The sequence below is a fragment of the Bemisia tabaci genome, chromosome 3 (assembly GCF_918797505.1).
Source record: "Bemisia tabaci chromosome 3, PGI_BMITA_v3".
NCBI classification, from domain to species: domain Eukaryota; kingdom Metazoa; phylum Arthropoda; class Insecta; order Hemiptera; family Aleyrodidae; genus Bemisia; species Bemisia tabaci.
Window position 1 is genome coordinate 47,961,183 of NC_092795.1, and position 14,290 is coordinate 47,975,472.

Here is a 14,290-nt window from a genome sequence, read left to right on the forward strand (position 1 = left end):
AGTAGATCTATAGTCCTTGAAAGAACTTTTATCTCGGGATTTTCAGCATGTCATTCTCTACAGAATTTTTATGACGTTGACAGTTAAAATAAATGAGGAGCATTTGAAGCGAAAAATACAGGAAAAGTTCGTAGACTCAATGAATTCTTCCTTTCAAAACATTGAAAAGTCTATATGTCCTCGTTAAAAACATACACAACTTCGTAGATCATCAAAAGTCGACTATTTGCCGATGGCATTTGATAAAATGTTCAGATATGAATACTAAACTGCAACAGATATAGTGCCTGCGTCATAGGTCTTTAATGGGGTAAAAATTTTAATGTATAAAACATATTGATTTGATATTGTAGCACGTTACTCGTCGTTTTTTCTCCCCCAAAAAGTATGCGAATTGATCTCGATGATGCGAATCTCAACATAATTCGATTCCTCTCAGATTAACTGGCTGCATGTGAGTCATGCATTTCACTGCCAAGATGTTGTACACGATCAAAATATTGTAAAAAATTAATTTACCGAGGCTTTTATTTGCTTTAATGAAATAAAATTTACCTATATTTATAAGCTGGTCAGGATTTAGTTTTTTTTTGTTCATTTTGGTTGAAAACACCAAAATCAAAGATCTTTAATCAAGTTACCAAATTATCGACTGCCGAAATGCTGTCCTGTGAATCAACTTTACAAATATTTAAAGAAAAATCGTTGATTATACGAAAATATGCGTGAAATTTCTTTAAAACATTGAAAAAAGTCCAACGACGAAGGTTTTATTGACTCTCCAACGAAACAAGCATTCTGTATGCAAACATTTAAACTCCAATGTTGCGCGGAAAGTATTACAAAAATTGAAGGCTTTTTTCCATATTCTCTTAAAACTTGTCATGCGGTCTGAGGGAAATACTTAGCCAATCTTCTTATAGTCGATTGTAGAAGTAGATTGTATCACCGGTCCCTCTTGGAGTATGCTTTTCGAGTGTCCAATCGAGTTAATTAAAACGTTAGAATCTTGAAAACCCTCTAAGACGCCAATGAATGCTGTTAAGTTAGAATGATGTTTTCAAGAAATAGGATTTGAAACAAGCTCGGAAGTTTTACAAGCATTTTTTGCTTCAGCAAGGGTCTCAATTTGTTCGCCCCACACTTCAAGAGTAATAAGAAGAGAACTATTCTCTGCAGAGATGGGATCTTGTAAGTAGGTAATTCATAACTTTTTTCACTCCAACAATGTTCGCCTAACCAAGTTTTAATTGGACGTAAACATTAGCAAAAAAGCCGAGGTCGAAGGTATGGAGTTAAAATAAGAATTACGGCGATTTGAGAGCCTAGGCCATTAAAAATGGTGATAATTTAGTAATAATGGCTGCTATGTTCCTACAACCTAGAATTCATTATCTTTTATCAAGGAGCGGGAATCCGGCAGCGGCCAACAAAGTGGTGGGAAATAATTATTAAGATCTGTAACCCTGTATTGATGGTGAAACTAATAAGCCACAATTCTACAACGTCGCAAATTTCAAATCATACTATCATGAAATAAAACCAATCATTACTTTCCTTAAGTCCAGATTTTAATTTGTACTTCTGAAAAAGCTCTTTAAGATTACTTTATTTTTAATCAAAAAATATCAAGACTGATTGATTGAAAGACGGAACTGTTATGATTCACTGATATCAAATGATATAATTTTATGTTTTAATCTTATCAAGAAATAGTATAATTGAGACTTTGGATAGAATTCGACGAATAAAATATACTTACTCACAATAAGTTGTAGTTCATTTTCATTTCTTTTATTCTAATACACATTATGGACTTCCTTTTGAATTTTTCTTGCACATTTTTAAGAGCATTGAGGCAACTAAGAGGAAAACACACCCGCCACAATAACAACTCAACTGCTCCGTGCAACGCGTACGTCAACCATAACAGATGTAACAAAACCCACAATCTCCAAGTGGAGCCTACAGAGAATTTCACACATACCAAAAAAAAAAAGAAAAAGAAGAAAAAGAAGAAGAAGAAAAATAAGAAAAAGAAACCCCAGACGAAGCGTATATTTGTTAAAGTACAGCGTCTTTTTTCCATTTTGCTCTCATCTTCCCCTCAACTTTTATTCCATACCTCCATCTCCCTCTTATATTCGTTCTCCAACTTTCTTAGTCCTATCCATCACCATCTGATCTCCCGTCCAAGATTGTAGAGTCCGTTGGATTGAGATCGCACGATACTCAGATGGAAAAAAGTGATGTTGTTTGATATTATTTTCCGTTTTATTTTTCGAAAATATTATATCTCGTATCTTTATTTGTTTTTATTTCAGTTATATCCTGCGGAGCAGACGCTATGCGGGGCTCTGTTGAGGGAGACCAACTGGAAATGCTTCATCCTCACCTCGCTCATCATCGGGTGCTTGGGTGCGGTCACATGGTGCCGGGTTTCTCATGTAACAAAGGTTAGTTTACCATGTTTTACTTTGACGCATTTTCATATAAGAGAATTTTTTCTAGAGTGTCTCTATCAGTTTGTATTCGCTTTTTTGGATATACCACATCGCTACAAATAAAAGAAAATGAACAAGTAAAATAGTTGGTTCCACTTACAGAAAATACAAAATCAACAACTTAAAATGGGACCATGGCCAGAGATTTAGCTGCATATTAAGTTGTTGATTTCAAATTATCGTTTCGAGCCGATTCATTCCGCACAGAAAATTTTAGCGATTGTATCGATTCGTGTTGGCGGGTAAACGTAAATTTTCGACGCAACCTTGAAGTCAAAAGCACTACACTTCGAGGTTGCGTCGAAAATTTACGCCAAATACGAATCGATACAATCGCTAAAATTTTCTGTGCGGAATTAATCGGCTCGAAACGATAGTATGAAATCAACAACTTAATATGCAGCAAAATCTCTGGCCATGGTCCCATTTTAAGTTGTTGATTTTGTATTTTCTGTACGTGGAACCAACTATTTAACTTGTTCATTTTCTTTTATTTGTAGCGATGTTGTATATCCAAAAAAGCGAATACAAACCGAAAGAGACACTCCAGAAAAAATTATCTTATGTTCCCTTCGATTAATTAGTTAAATGAGCTTTGAAAAACTGAAAATGTTACAGCATCATAGACACTTCGATTGCGTGAAAGTTCTCAGACGATGGAAAACATTTTACATTGAAACAAAAAGTTCGGTAAATCCGAACTAGTTAGGATCATATGGAACCAGGTTTTGTTCGGTACACACAACCGAATTATTCGGTCTGTTCAACCGAATTGTTCGGTTTGTGCGACCGAACCATAATAAATTCTTACAGTTCGGTTCAGTGGACCGAACAGTTCGGCTGAGCAGACCGAATAATTCGGTCGTGTGTACCGAACAAAATCGTGGTTCCATATAATTCTAACTAGTTTGGATTTACCGAACTTTTTTTTTCAGTGTAGAGCACTTTGTTCGAGAAAAAATTTGGCAATGCTCAATCTAGCTGAATAGAGAAAAAATTAAACACCAGCTTCGTTTGCCGAGCGCACAGCGGTGAAATTGTTGAAAGTCAATCATCAACAGAGCTGTCGGAGTTAATGACAATCCCCTGTCATTCCAGGATAAAAGTTCGTCCTTTATCACGGATGCGACAACAATGACACCGGCGCCGCGGCGCTCATCCCGAGCAACGATACATCGTCCTGCGATACATCGCATCGAGTTTCGATTTTTCCCGTTGCTCGGATAGGGCGAAGTCGACACGGCTCCGCACGAGGCCATCACGTCCCACGCAATTACAGCCCCGAGCCCCATCCCCCTTTTTTTATCGCGAGTAAAACGATTTCGGCCACGTTAAAACCTTTTTCCCGCACATCGTGATCCTCGTCTCGTCGCGGCTACTCCGTCTCGATGAAGGTAAACTAAGAACACAGAACGAACAGGATTGAGGAAAAAACGAAACGCGGAAAAAAAAGTTCCCGGAAAAGAAGTGTCTGCCGTATCAAAATTATCGGCGGATGGTAGGAAAACTTCGAGCCGGGGGAAGATGGAAGGAGGGGAGGGAAGGCTCGAATGGTACTTGCAATGCAGGAAAGAATGGCTGTTGGATTGTTGGATTGTTAGGGAGGTTAGACGAAACTTTACTTTCTCAGCATGCACACACCTCTCATTCAATCCCTATTACTCTAAAGTCTCTAATCGGTTGGCTCTGTTGCCTCCTGTTCGTATACTTCTCTAACGGCTGATGAGCCTTCCACTTTAAAGGAAATTGCGTTGGAGTGGGGTTTTAGAATTGCCAAAAAAGAATTTCCTATCTTTAATTTTAGATGCGCAGAATACCGAGTCAAGCATAAAAGCACGTATCTGCACAGAGAAACTAATGGCGAGTACGCTATTTCTTATAAATGAGCCAGAAATCTAGCGGTTTCTTTTTGCAAAATTAAGTCGAATCAATAATTACATACGGCATTTTATCGGTCAAGACCAAATCTTTGATCAAGGTTTTGATCCCAATAGCTCGATCCTTTTCTTGCCATATTCCTCCCTTTAGTCCCTTTCCAGAGATAAGCAATTGTTGATATTTTGCAAAATTACATCCGATTTTTTTCGTCTCATCAAGAATATTCTCTGAGAATTTCTTGTAAGAACATGCAGTAGTAATATTACTAAAAAAATAAGCCCTAAGAGGAAATTTCGATTCGTTGCAAATGAGATACCCGTCTCTCCAGTTTTACCGGCAATTGTGTAAAACGCACGACACTAAAAGAAGCGCCAAAAATTTGAAACTACTAAGTGGTATCAAATTAGGAGTAAAATATGCCTCTTAAAATCGATTTAAATGGAGGATGAACAGTAACTCCTCTGCAACTGGGACTGGGTCTTTATTTTTTTCTCTCTCTTTTTTTTTAACTACTTCAAATACCACGCAAGTGGTAATCCTGAGACAAAAAAACTGATCAGGTGGTCCCAGGTTCGATTCCCGGCCAGGCGACCCGAGTTTGATGGTCTGACGGGACTGAAGCGCAGGATTAGCCCTTATGGGCTACTTGAAGTAGAAAAAAAACTGAAAAAAAAAAAATTAAAAAAGCTCTAATATGGCAATATGCCCCAAATACGTCCCGCTAGATTTAGCCGAGTTCAAAAACCGTGTTCAAGCGAATTAATCCGTATGAATTATGCGACTTAAAAAAGTCCCGCGGGGGTTCAAAGAGCGGAAGATGCGGGGTTTGAGGCCGGGCCAATAGGGGACGACGCTCATAAAACCCACGCGAATTCTTTTGAACATTTGAATAATAAGGCTTTCGTTTCGAACTCTTTTGTTTCAGTTCGCTCTTAATTTTAAAGCGGATAAACAAGGTCGAAACAAACCAAGCGGCTTCGTAGACGGGGTACGGTAAATTGTGGAAACTTGGAAAAACACTTAATCCGTCTCGCAAATGTAGATAGAATTAGTAACCGACCAGCCTCACGAAACCACAAACACAATCTGTTCCTCTACATCCTTTTAAGGATTAAGGTATCACCGTCATCTCATGGGGCATGACTAACCAATAGACCACTGTAGTGACCGTTAGCCATAGTAAAAAACTCAAGAATGAATATATGCTTATGCTTATGCCACCGTCACACTGGAAAAAAACACATTGGATCTAGAGTCCAGACTCTTAAAAACATCGACAAGAAAAAATACTCTTGATTCAATCGGATTTTTGCTTAAATTAAGAACTAAGCCTCTTAATTTGAGCGGATTTCCCCTTGATTTAAGCAAAAATCTGATTGAATCAAGAGTATTTTTCCTTGACAATGTTTTCAAGAGTCTGGGCTCTAGATCCAATGTGTTTTTTTTTCCAGTGCAATAAAATGATTAACTAACCAATTGAGTAAAACGAGGTTGCTGTAACTCTGTTCTAGATTTTTTCTTTTTTTGTCCTCTATAATTATTCGGGACGGATGTCCGTGTTGCATACACACGGAGGTGAAGGCGTTCTGACTCGTCGGGCACTCAACGCTTCACCCGCAGTGCAGCGTGGCAGCGGGATGCACGATGCACTGCTAGGATCCAAAATGACAGACCGAATCGAAACGAAAAGCAACAGTGAAATGAAAGTGGAATTTCAAATGCATTCGCGGTGTTCCGCGTGAAAGTTTGATGGGAGAACAAATATTTCCGTGTTCAGTTTGTTATCCTTCCTCGGGGTCCGTTCTCCCGAGATTTAACCTGATGTCTTCACCTTCCGACCAAAGAATCACAAACGCCATGCGAAGTTTCAAAATTTCCGCCGCCATTTTATTTTTTTACAGAGAAATAGTTCAACAAAACTGTCTGAAAATTTCACTGAATTTTTTTTTGTGCTGCCGATTAAATTCAGTAAAATTTTCGAACAGATTCAACCAACAATTTCCATTGGCGGACCCATCAAATTGGCAACATTGTTTTTCTCCGTTTGAATCTATGGAAATGTATCGATACTTGGAGGGGCCAGGTGCTCCGACAAGAATCGATTATTTAACATAGGTTTAAATGGAAGGAATCCGGTGTTGCCAAACTGCTGGATCCGCCTCTGACAATTTTTCTGTTTAAAAATTAAATGGCGGCGGAAATTTTGACACAAGGCGCTTGTGATACTTTGGCCGGAAGGTGACTATGTAAAGACACTGAAAACTTCAGGACCTGTCTGGAGGCTGGGCGCAGGACATTGAAAACTTCATTTATTGCTCCAATGAACTGTGACTCACCCTTTAACGCCCGTGCACTTTGTTTTGTTCCCCCGTTTCACTCGTCTTCCCTGCTCCTCCGGCACGGCGGCGCGTCGTCTCTCTCGCTTCCTGTCGTGCACGCGAGCATGCACCATGCAGTCGGTAAATTAGCGACGCGCGCCCCCGGTTGCATCCCTTGAAATCCGCCGCTCCACGAGCACGACCGAGTGAAACGGAAGCCAAGTTATGAGTCTGCCGGGGATTCGCCGATGCGTGTCTTTGCTATTCTTGCACCAAGAGCGCTGGTACACAGAATGGAGATGTTGCATGTTTGAGAAATTTGTGATTTGACCGTTGATTCTTATGTAAAAGTTTGCAAGAAACACAATGGTGCCACTGGTTTTCTCTGAAATCAACTCCCAAGCTCAAAAAAAGCTCTCAAGTTGAGGCCAAAATGGAGGGGATATCCCACGCTATCCTGAGAGTCGACCTCTACATTAAAACAAACTCTCCATGCAAAAGATAGGGAGCAAATACATTAGCAGGGATGCCGTGTTTTCAGTCTTAGAGTCCTCAAATAAAGTGGCAGCCCTGTAAATGTATTTGCTCCCTATCTTTGCATGGAGAGTTTGATGTACAGGTGGACTCTCAGGATGGCGTGGGATATCCCCTCCATTTTGGCTTCAACTTGAGAGCTTTTTTTGAGCTTGGGAGTTGATTTCAGTGAAAACCAGTGGCACCATCGTGTTTCTTGCAAACTTTTACATAAGAATCAACAGTCAAATTGCAAATTCCCCACACATGCAACATCTCCATTTCCTCTGAAAGCACAGTGTTCGTGAACCTTCCCCTCTGCACAGAAGCGTCATTTCAGTATGTCCAGTTGTTAGTTCAAATGTCATGATACAACTATACGTACTTGATGGATGTCCATGTTGCATAGTGAAAGAGTGAAGGCGCTTACGCATTCTTCGAGCCGACTGCTTATAGGAACGATAGTGCTATGTGGAAACGCTGAGGGCTGCGCGCTGTTCCATTGCAAGATTAACGGACAGCGGCTCAAACGGATTACATTGTGCAATAAGGAACCACCATCACTGGCTCTACCATAAACGAACCTTTCTGCATAAGGAAACCAATGGGTTATATGTTGTTTCTACCATGAGCCAGGAATGCAAAATGCAAATGCTACTTATTGCAAAATGTGGTCCAAATGGACTGCATTTTGCAATTTGGAACTATAAATTCTGGCTCTCCTGGAAAAACACTTATGTGCATAGGGAAACTAATGGCACATACGTTGTTTTTAAACCGGGCTAGAATTTATAGTTCCAAATTGCAAAATGTAGTCCAAATATCGTACAATAAAATCGAGAGAGGTCTGCGAGAAGTTTTCCCATCCACTCAAAGGATGACGACGAAGAGTAGAGAAACATTGATCCAATTTCAATAATGAGTCATATGATAGAGAGAGAGAAATTCAGCACATAGCTGACCTTTTTCGGTTATGAGTATAGATTGTAGGAATTTGTGACCGCGCGACGCAACGTGCTCTGCATAGAATTTGATGAGAAAACACATGCTGTGTAATTTTGCGATTATTCTCGCCCTGCTGGTCGTCATTGAAGAGTTCAGAAAATGAACATGAGTAATAGTCGCACCTGTATGAAACTTCTCGACGCAGACGTAGGAAAATACGATCAAGTTAGCAATCCACCCTTTCGCCCATGTAATGCCACAGCCTCAGGGCTGTGCCACAATGTCGATTTCTTTAATTTCTCGATTTCTCGATTTGTCGTTTTCTCGAATGCCGTTGTCTTTAATTTCAGCGATCTCGTAGATTGTATCAGTCCGACATAACTACGTCTCTAGTATGATTTCCAGGTCTCTAATAATTGTAGGGGAGATTTTGTCGCCTTTTCAAATATGCCTTGTTCCCAAAGGGAATCAAAAATGCCGGGGAAAAAAGTGTGGTCAAATGGTTTATGATACGTGTTTCATCTCGGGCGTACCACTGGTTATAGGACGTTTCATGCTCAAACAAAAATTGCTCTCGACGTTTTTGGATGAAAACGTAAAAAGTCTTCGAAGAATAGTGGTTTGCTTGTTTTTTGTTTGTTTGTTTGTTTGTTTGGTCCGACGGCAAGAAATATGTAATTGAGCTTTTTGGTAAAAATTAGAGAGCGTCAATTGCAACAGGACTTAATTATCTTTCAAAAAAATCCCATCTTGTTATACCTGAACCGGATGAACCTTTTGATTTGCCTCAGCTAAAAGCTCTTAGATATTCCCTGTGTACGATAACTTCGTGACGGCGCCGGCGTGCTGCGGCGCTTCAAGCTACTATTTCGCTACGGAGGTGTTGCACAGAATCATAAGAGATTGAAGGCACCCCAACGTATCATGATTGATGGCATCTTTCAAAAGCACGAAGTTCCCTGGCAAATTAAACAGTAGCTTAAAAGTAACTTATATACTCAAGCAGAAACCCGCTTTCATTAGCGATGTTATTCTAGATTCAAAATAAAATCTTCTTGACGGCATACTCAAGAATGTTTCTAAATCGAGTCACTTTCGAATAAAGTTCAAAAATTGTGCTAAACGTCAGTAAATATACGGATGCTAGAACTTGATGAATTTTTAGACTACCGCTCTCTTTTTGTGCCGCAGTATCTTGATTTATTTTGCGAGGAAAGCTCCGTACTCTTAAAGGATGCCTGTTATTCTTAATAAGTTGGAGCGCCTTCAATTTCGTATGATACTGTGCAACACCTCTGTTGCGAAATAGTTGCTTGACACGCCGCGGCGCGTGGCGGGCGACCAGCGCTACACGCGCATTAGCGCCTACAAACCTAACAGGGATACTTCACGCGTTGCGTAATGCGTGAAGTATCCCTGTTAGGTTTGTAGGCGCCGGTGCGCGTGTCGCGCTGGCAGCACACCGCTCCGCTCTGTATTTGGCTCTAATATTTAAACTCTGCGACACCCAAACCGCCACCGATGGCGATTCTACCAGAGCTCCTCCGAAAAATCGTATCTCCTTATGTCCTTTTTTATTCCATCAATCCACGATTTTTCTGGGCGTCCTTTACATTTTAATTACAAAAGTTCAATATTAGCCGCACAATGCTGTTTATTAGCTGTTCATGTGACCGCGCTCTTTGGTCCATACCTCGGTTCATGTAATCCTACCTCGATAATTATAAGCGACATCAGGGGCGAAAGGAGTCCAGAGGGAGGTCATACCCCAGAAAGTTTTGAAAACAATGCCCCCCTTATTCGCACCTTTGGTTTTATTATGATTTTTTCGAAACTGACCGATAAAAAAGCAAACGGCACGTGATACTGGAGCTCATTTAACGGAACCTTGGTCCATGTATTCGTGCCTCGGTTTAAGTAATCGGACTTCACTCCTCATGGCCGAACTTTCAAACTAAACTCAACTGCAGAGAATAATCATTAACGTAAATAAACTATGAACGAACTGTACAAAAATGAATAAAAGAGGAAGAGAATACCAAGAAGCACGCAATCTTTGGTTTTAAACCGTTTGTACATCGATCTTCCAGAGTCAAATACGTCCAAATTTGAGCGTTTGGTTGCTCGCACACCTCGTTGCAGCACAGTAAAAGCACAAAATATGAAAGAAAAAAATTAAAGTGCTTTGGAAATCATTAAATTTGACACGGAGCAATGTTAATATTTACAAAACGCTCATTATATTTTCCTTTCATACATATTTTTCATTTCATCAATTTAAACAAGAATAATTAATTTAGAAAATGCAAACATTTCAAAATCATGAGTTGAAAAACGCTGCCTCTGCGAGTTTAAATATTAGAGCCAAACACAGAGCGGAGCGGTGTGCTGCCAGCGCGACACGCGCACCGGCGCCTACAAACCTAACAGGGATAATTCCCGCGTTGCGTAATGCGTGAAGTATCCCCGTTAGGTTTGAAGGCGCCAATGCCCCGCATCGCGCAATGCGTGAAGTATCTCTGCTAGGTTTGTAGGCGCTAGTGCACATGTCGCGCTGGGCAGCACGCCGCTCTGCTCTGTGTTTGGCTCTAATATTTAAACTCGCGGAGGCATCGTTTTTCAACTCATGATTTTGAAATGTTTGCACACTCTAAATTAATTATTCTTATTTAAATTGATGAAATAAAAAATATGTATGAAAGGAAAATATAATGAGCGTCTTTATTTTGTCTAAACTTCCCATACAAAGACGGCCCCCTTCGCCTTCACTGAAAAAAAAAGAATCTTAAATTCGCCGCCAAGAAGTATTTTTTCTCAAATCAAGAATTTTGCTGCTTAACTTTAACTAATTTTATGCTTAATCGCAGCATTATTTCTCTTGTATCAAGAAAAATTCAGCTTAAATCAAGATAAAAAATTTCTTGGCGGCAAATTCAAGAATCATCACGCTTGAGCCAAGCACCTTTTTTTCAGTGTTTCTCCGCTGTCAATCCCGTAGGTGGCGAGCTAAACGGATATCAAACTATTATATCCTCACACTGAAAAAAAAAATCTCGGTGTATGTACCAAGAAAAGGGTAAAATTACCAAGAATTCAGGGTTCTATTTGATCCCAGTTTTTTTGTAAAATTACCATTTATGGAATTGGTAATTTTACCGAGAAACCCGGTAAAATTATTGAACTTTCTCGGTAATTTTACCGGACCTTGGTAAAAACGCCAATATTTTTTATCGACTGTGGTAGAATTACCGAGATAAAATGGCAAAGTTACCGGAAATTGATTTCCAATAAAAGTGGTACTCTTACCTGAAAAAAAAACAGTAAAAATACCGGTTTTTAGGTAAGCTTACAAGTCTGTCTTGGTACATACATACATAAAGTCGCTTTTATAGCGCCGCCTCGCGCTCTGCGACGCCCAATCGCCATTGCCCCCTATCCTCCCAGAGATCATCAGGCAATTGGCACCTTCTGATCTCCTCCTCCACCCCTTGTCGCCAACCTTTCACAGGGCGTCCACGCCGTCGCCTTCCGGGAGGAACCCAATCGAAGACCTGCTTGGGCAACCGGTCGTCTGCCATCCTTCGCACATGTCCATACCAGACCAACTGCTTGGACCTGATATCGTGCACGATGTCCTTCTCCACACCCATGATCTCGCGTACTTTTACATTGCGGATACGCTCTCTTCTTGAGATGCCAGCAGACCTCCGCCAAAAGTCCATCTCAGTTGCCCTAAGCATGTCTTCAGTTCTTTTCTTGAGTTGCCAGACGTCACTCCCGTAAGTTACGATACTCTTCACGATGACGTTGTAAATTTTTCTTTTGGTCTCCTTGGAGATACTCTGGTCTCTGCCTTGGTAAAATTACCAATAATTGGTAAAAAAAAGTGAGATGGTAAAGATACCAACGGACCTGGGTAAAAACGCCGAGAATTTTTCTTCAGTGCATCAATATTGACGGAATCGAATTCTGAGTGAAGCGTTACTGGTTTTTTTTTTTCAGACTGTGATAAACTTCTCGACGTACCCGATCAAGACGAGCCGTCAGATGTCGCCCTGTGACGAGGGGTACCTCTACATCCCGGTGGCGTTCATGGCTATGCTGTACCTGGTCTACCTGGTGGAGTGCTGGCACTGCACGGCCCGCGTTGAGCTCGGCCACAGAGAAGACTCGGCATCCGTTCTGCAGAGGATTCAGCTCATGAGACAATCCCAGCCCATTATCTGGTAAGTCCCGACACCTGCTAACTCCACCGAGAGAGAACCGAGTTTAGAAAGTAGGAGAAAAGTCCTGTTCTTTTTTGAGAGGGAGCCAGCACTTGAGAGAGGGATTAACGGTGCTTCCCTTCGAAACTTCGGTCTCTCAGGTGAACTTCGGAACTTCGAGCAGTGCGAGAATTTTCAAATTTCGAGGGTTGATTCGGTGCAGAAAAGGCCTTTTTCAAAATCGATTATTTTGAACCTCGGCCAAATCTTCGAAAAATGAACAGGGTTGATAGAGGATCAGTTTTAGTGCCCAAGACACTCACAATTTTTTAAATTGGATATTTGGGGAGGGGAGGGGAGGGGATGGGGTTAAAGTTAAAACCTTAAACCAGCATATCTCGTAAACGGGTTATCATTCGAAGATGATAATGGTCTTAAACTTCAGAGAAAATTATCAGCCTTGAGCTGATATTAACGAAATCGATCAATTTTGGAATTTTCATCCATTGTTGCCACGTTGCCTTAGCTCAAGTATCCGATTTCTTACATTTTGAGCTGCGGCATTGAAGGGGTCGCACGAAAAATAACAAAATTCCTTTTTTTCTGTGTATCTACATTAAATACGTAATCATAGTAGAAAAGAGAGTGAGACAGAGAGTAAAGTTCACAGTGGCGAGGCGTAACTGGTCGATTATCGATATTTCCCCATTTGAAGCTATAATTAAGTATCGATTATTAAGGTGTTCGTTGCGTCCACCCTGTTTATCTATCCTTTTTCATAGTTTTAAATGACAGATCAGTCGATATATTGCTAAGCACACCACGCCACCGGAGTAAACTGCCGTGCTAAAGGAAGAACGCCGTATGAGCCTTCAGACGTTGGCAAATTTCCTTTGATAAAACACGAATTTCCTGGTAAACTTGTGCAAATTCTCCTTCCAATTTTCAGATAATTTTGTGCGCAATTTTACCTTAAGTTCCTGAAAATTTCAAGGAAAAATATTCATAACTTCCCTCAACAATAAACATTTCATCGAAGGAAATTTGGCAACTCTCGGATGTTCATACGGCGTTTTTCCTTAGCACGGCAGTAAAGAAGTCCGTCATATCCGGCCAGGAAGTTGTTTCAAATCCACAGTCTGGGTTTTTCCTCCAATAAATCATGTGACAGCGAGTGTCGGATAGTTAGCCTTCTCTTAGCTTCACTTCTTTACTGCTCCTTTACAAACAAGGCACAACCTATTACTGACTGATTCAGGGCAAGCTAACCGCGGACGCTTCCGGGGTTTTTCCGAAGCTTTGATGTCGGAACTTAGTTATATCACACGAGTCAATAACGTCAAAGTCCCTTTAAGCTGATGTGCACTGACCAGGCTAATGCTTCATCGCGGGAGAAATGAGAAAGGGATCCGACGTTTGCAGAGCTTAAGGAAAAAGGTGGTAGAATTACTGTCAAAGGAGGCCCTTGTGAGACGTTCTTGGCCAAATTTTTGACGGTGACCGCTCCTAAACCCTCTTCAATAATTGGCACCCGGAGGAACTGAAAAAGAAAATAATTTCGTCGAATAAAACTAAAAAAATTCGACTGATTATAGCTGATCAAACAACAGTACTTAGAACTTATGTCTAAAAGGTGCTTTTTACTTAAATTTTAAAATGTTATGAAAAGCGTAATTTTGTTTGTTTCTTTTTAAGTAATGTCATTAACTTCTATTCGCCTATTTTCTGCTACCGCGGGAACCTGCTACATCCGATTGAAACTCGGAGGATAAAATGGACCGCGTTAAGCAGAGAGGAACCAAGCCTCATCAGCTATTGCCGTGCTTATTTCGGCAATTTAATTATTTTAAAAAAAATGTTTGTGCAGATTATGGCGAATTATATATAATAAAACATTGGATCTAGAGTCCAGACTCTTGAAACATTG

General features: G+C 40.5%; 1 protein-coding gene across 2 annotated transcripts in view; it reads left to right on the forward strand.

The window, feature by feature from the left end:
• LOC109030553 (transmembrane protein 151B) overlaps positions 1–14,290 on the forward strand; it is a 158,674-nt gene that overhangs the window by 125,656 nt on the left and 18,728 nt on the right. For both annotated transcript variants that reach the window (XR_011899574.1, XM_019041560.2), the window contains exons 3-4: positions 2,325–2,456; positions 12,161–12,384. Coding sequence is in view for 1 of the 2 variants with exons in the window: in XM_019041560.2 (XP_018897105.2) it covers positions 2,325–2,456; positions 12,161–12,384 (356 nt within the window). In the remaining variant the exon portion in view is untranslated. The remainder of the gene's footprint in view (positions 1–2,324; positions 2,457–12,160; positions 12,385–14,290) is intronic.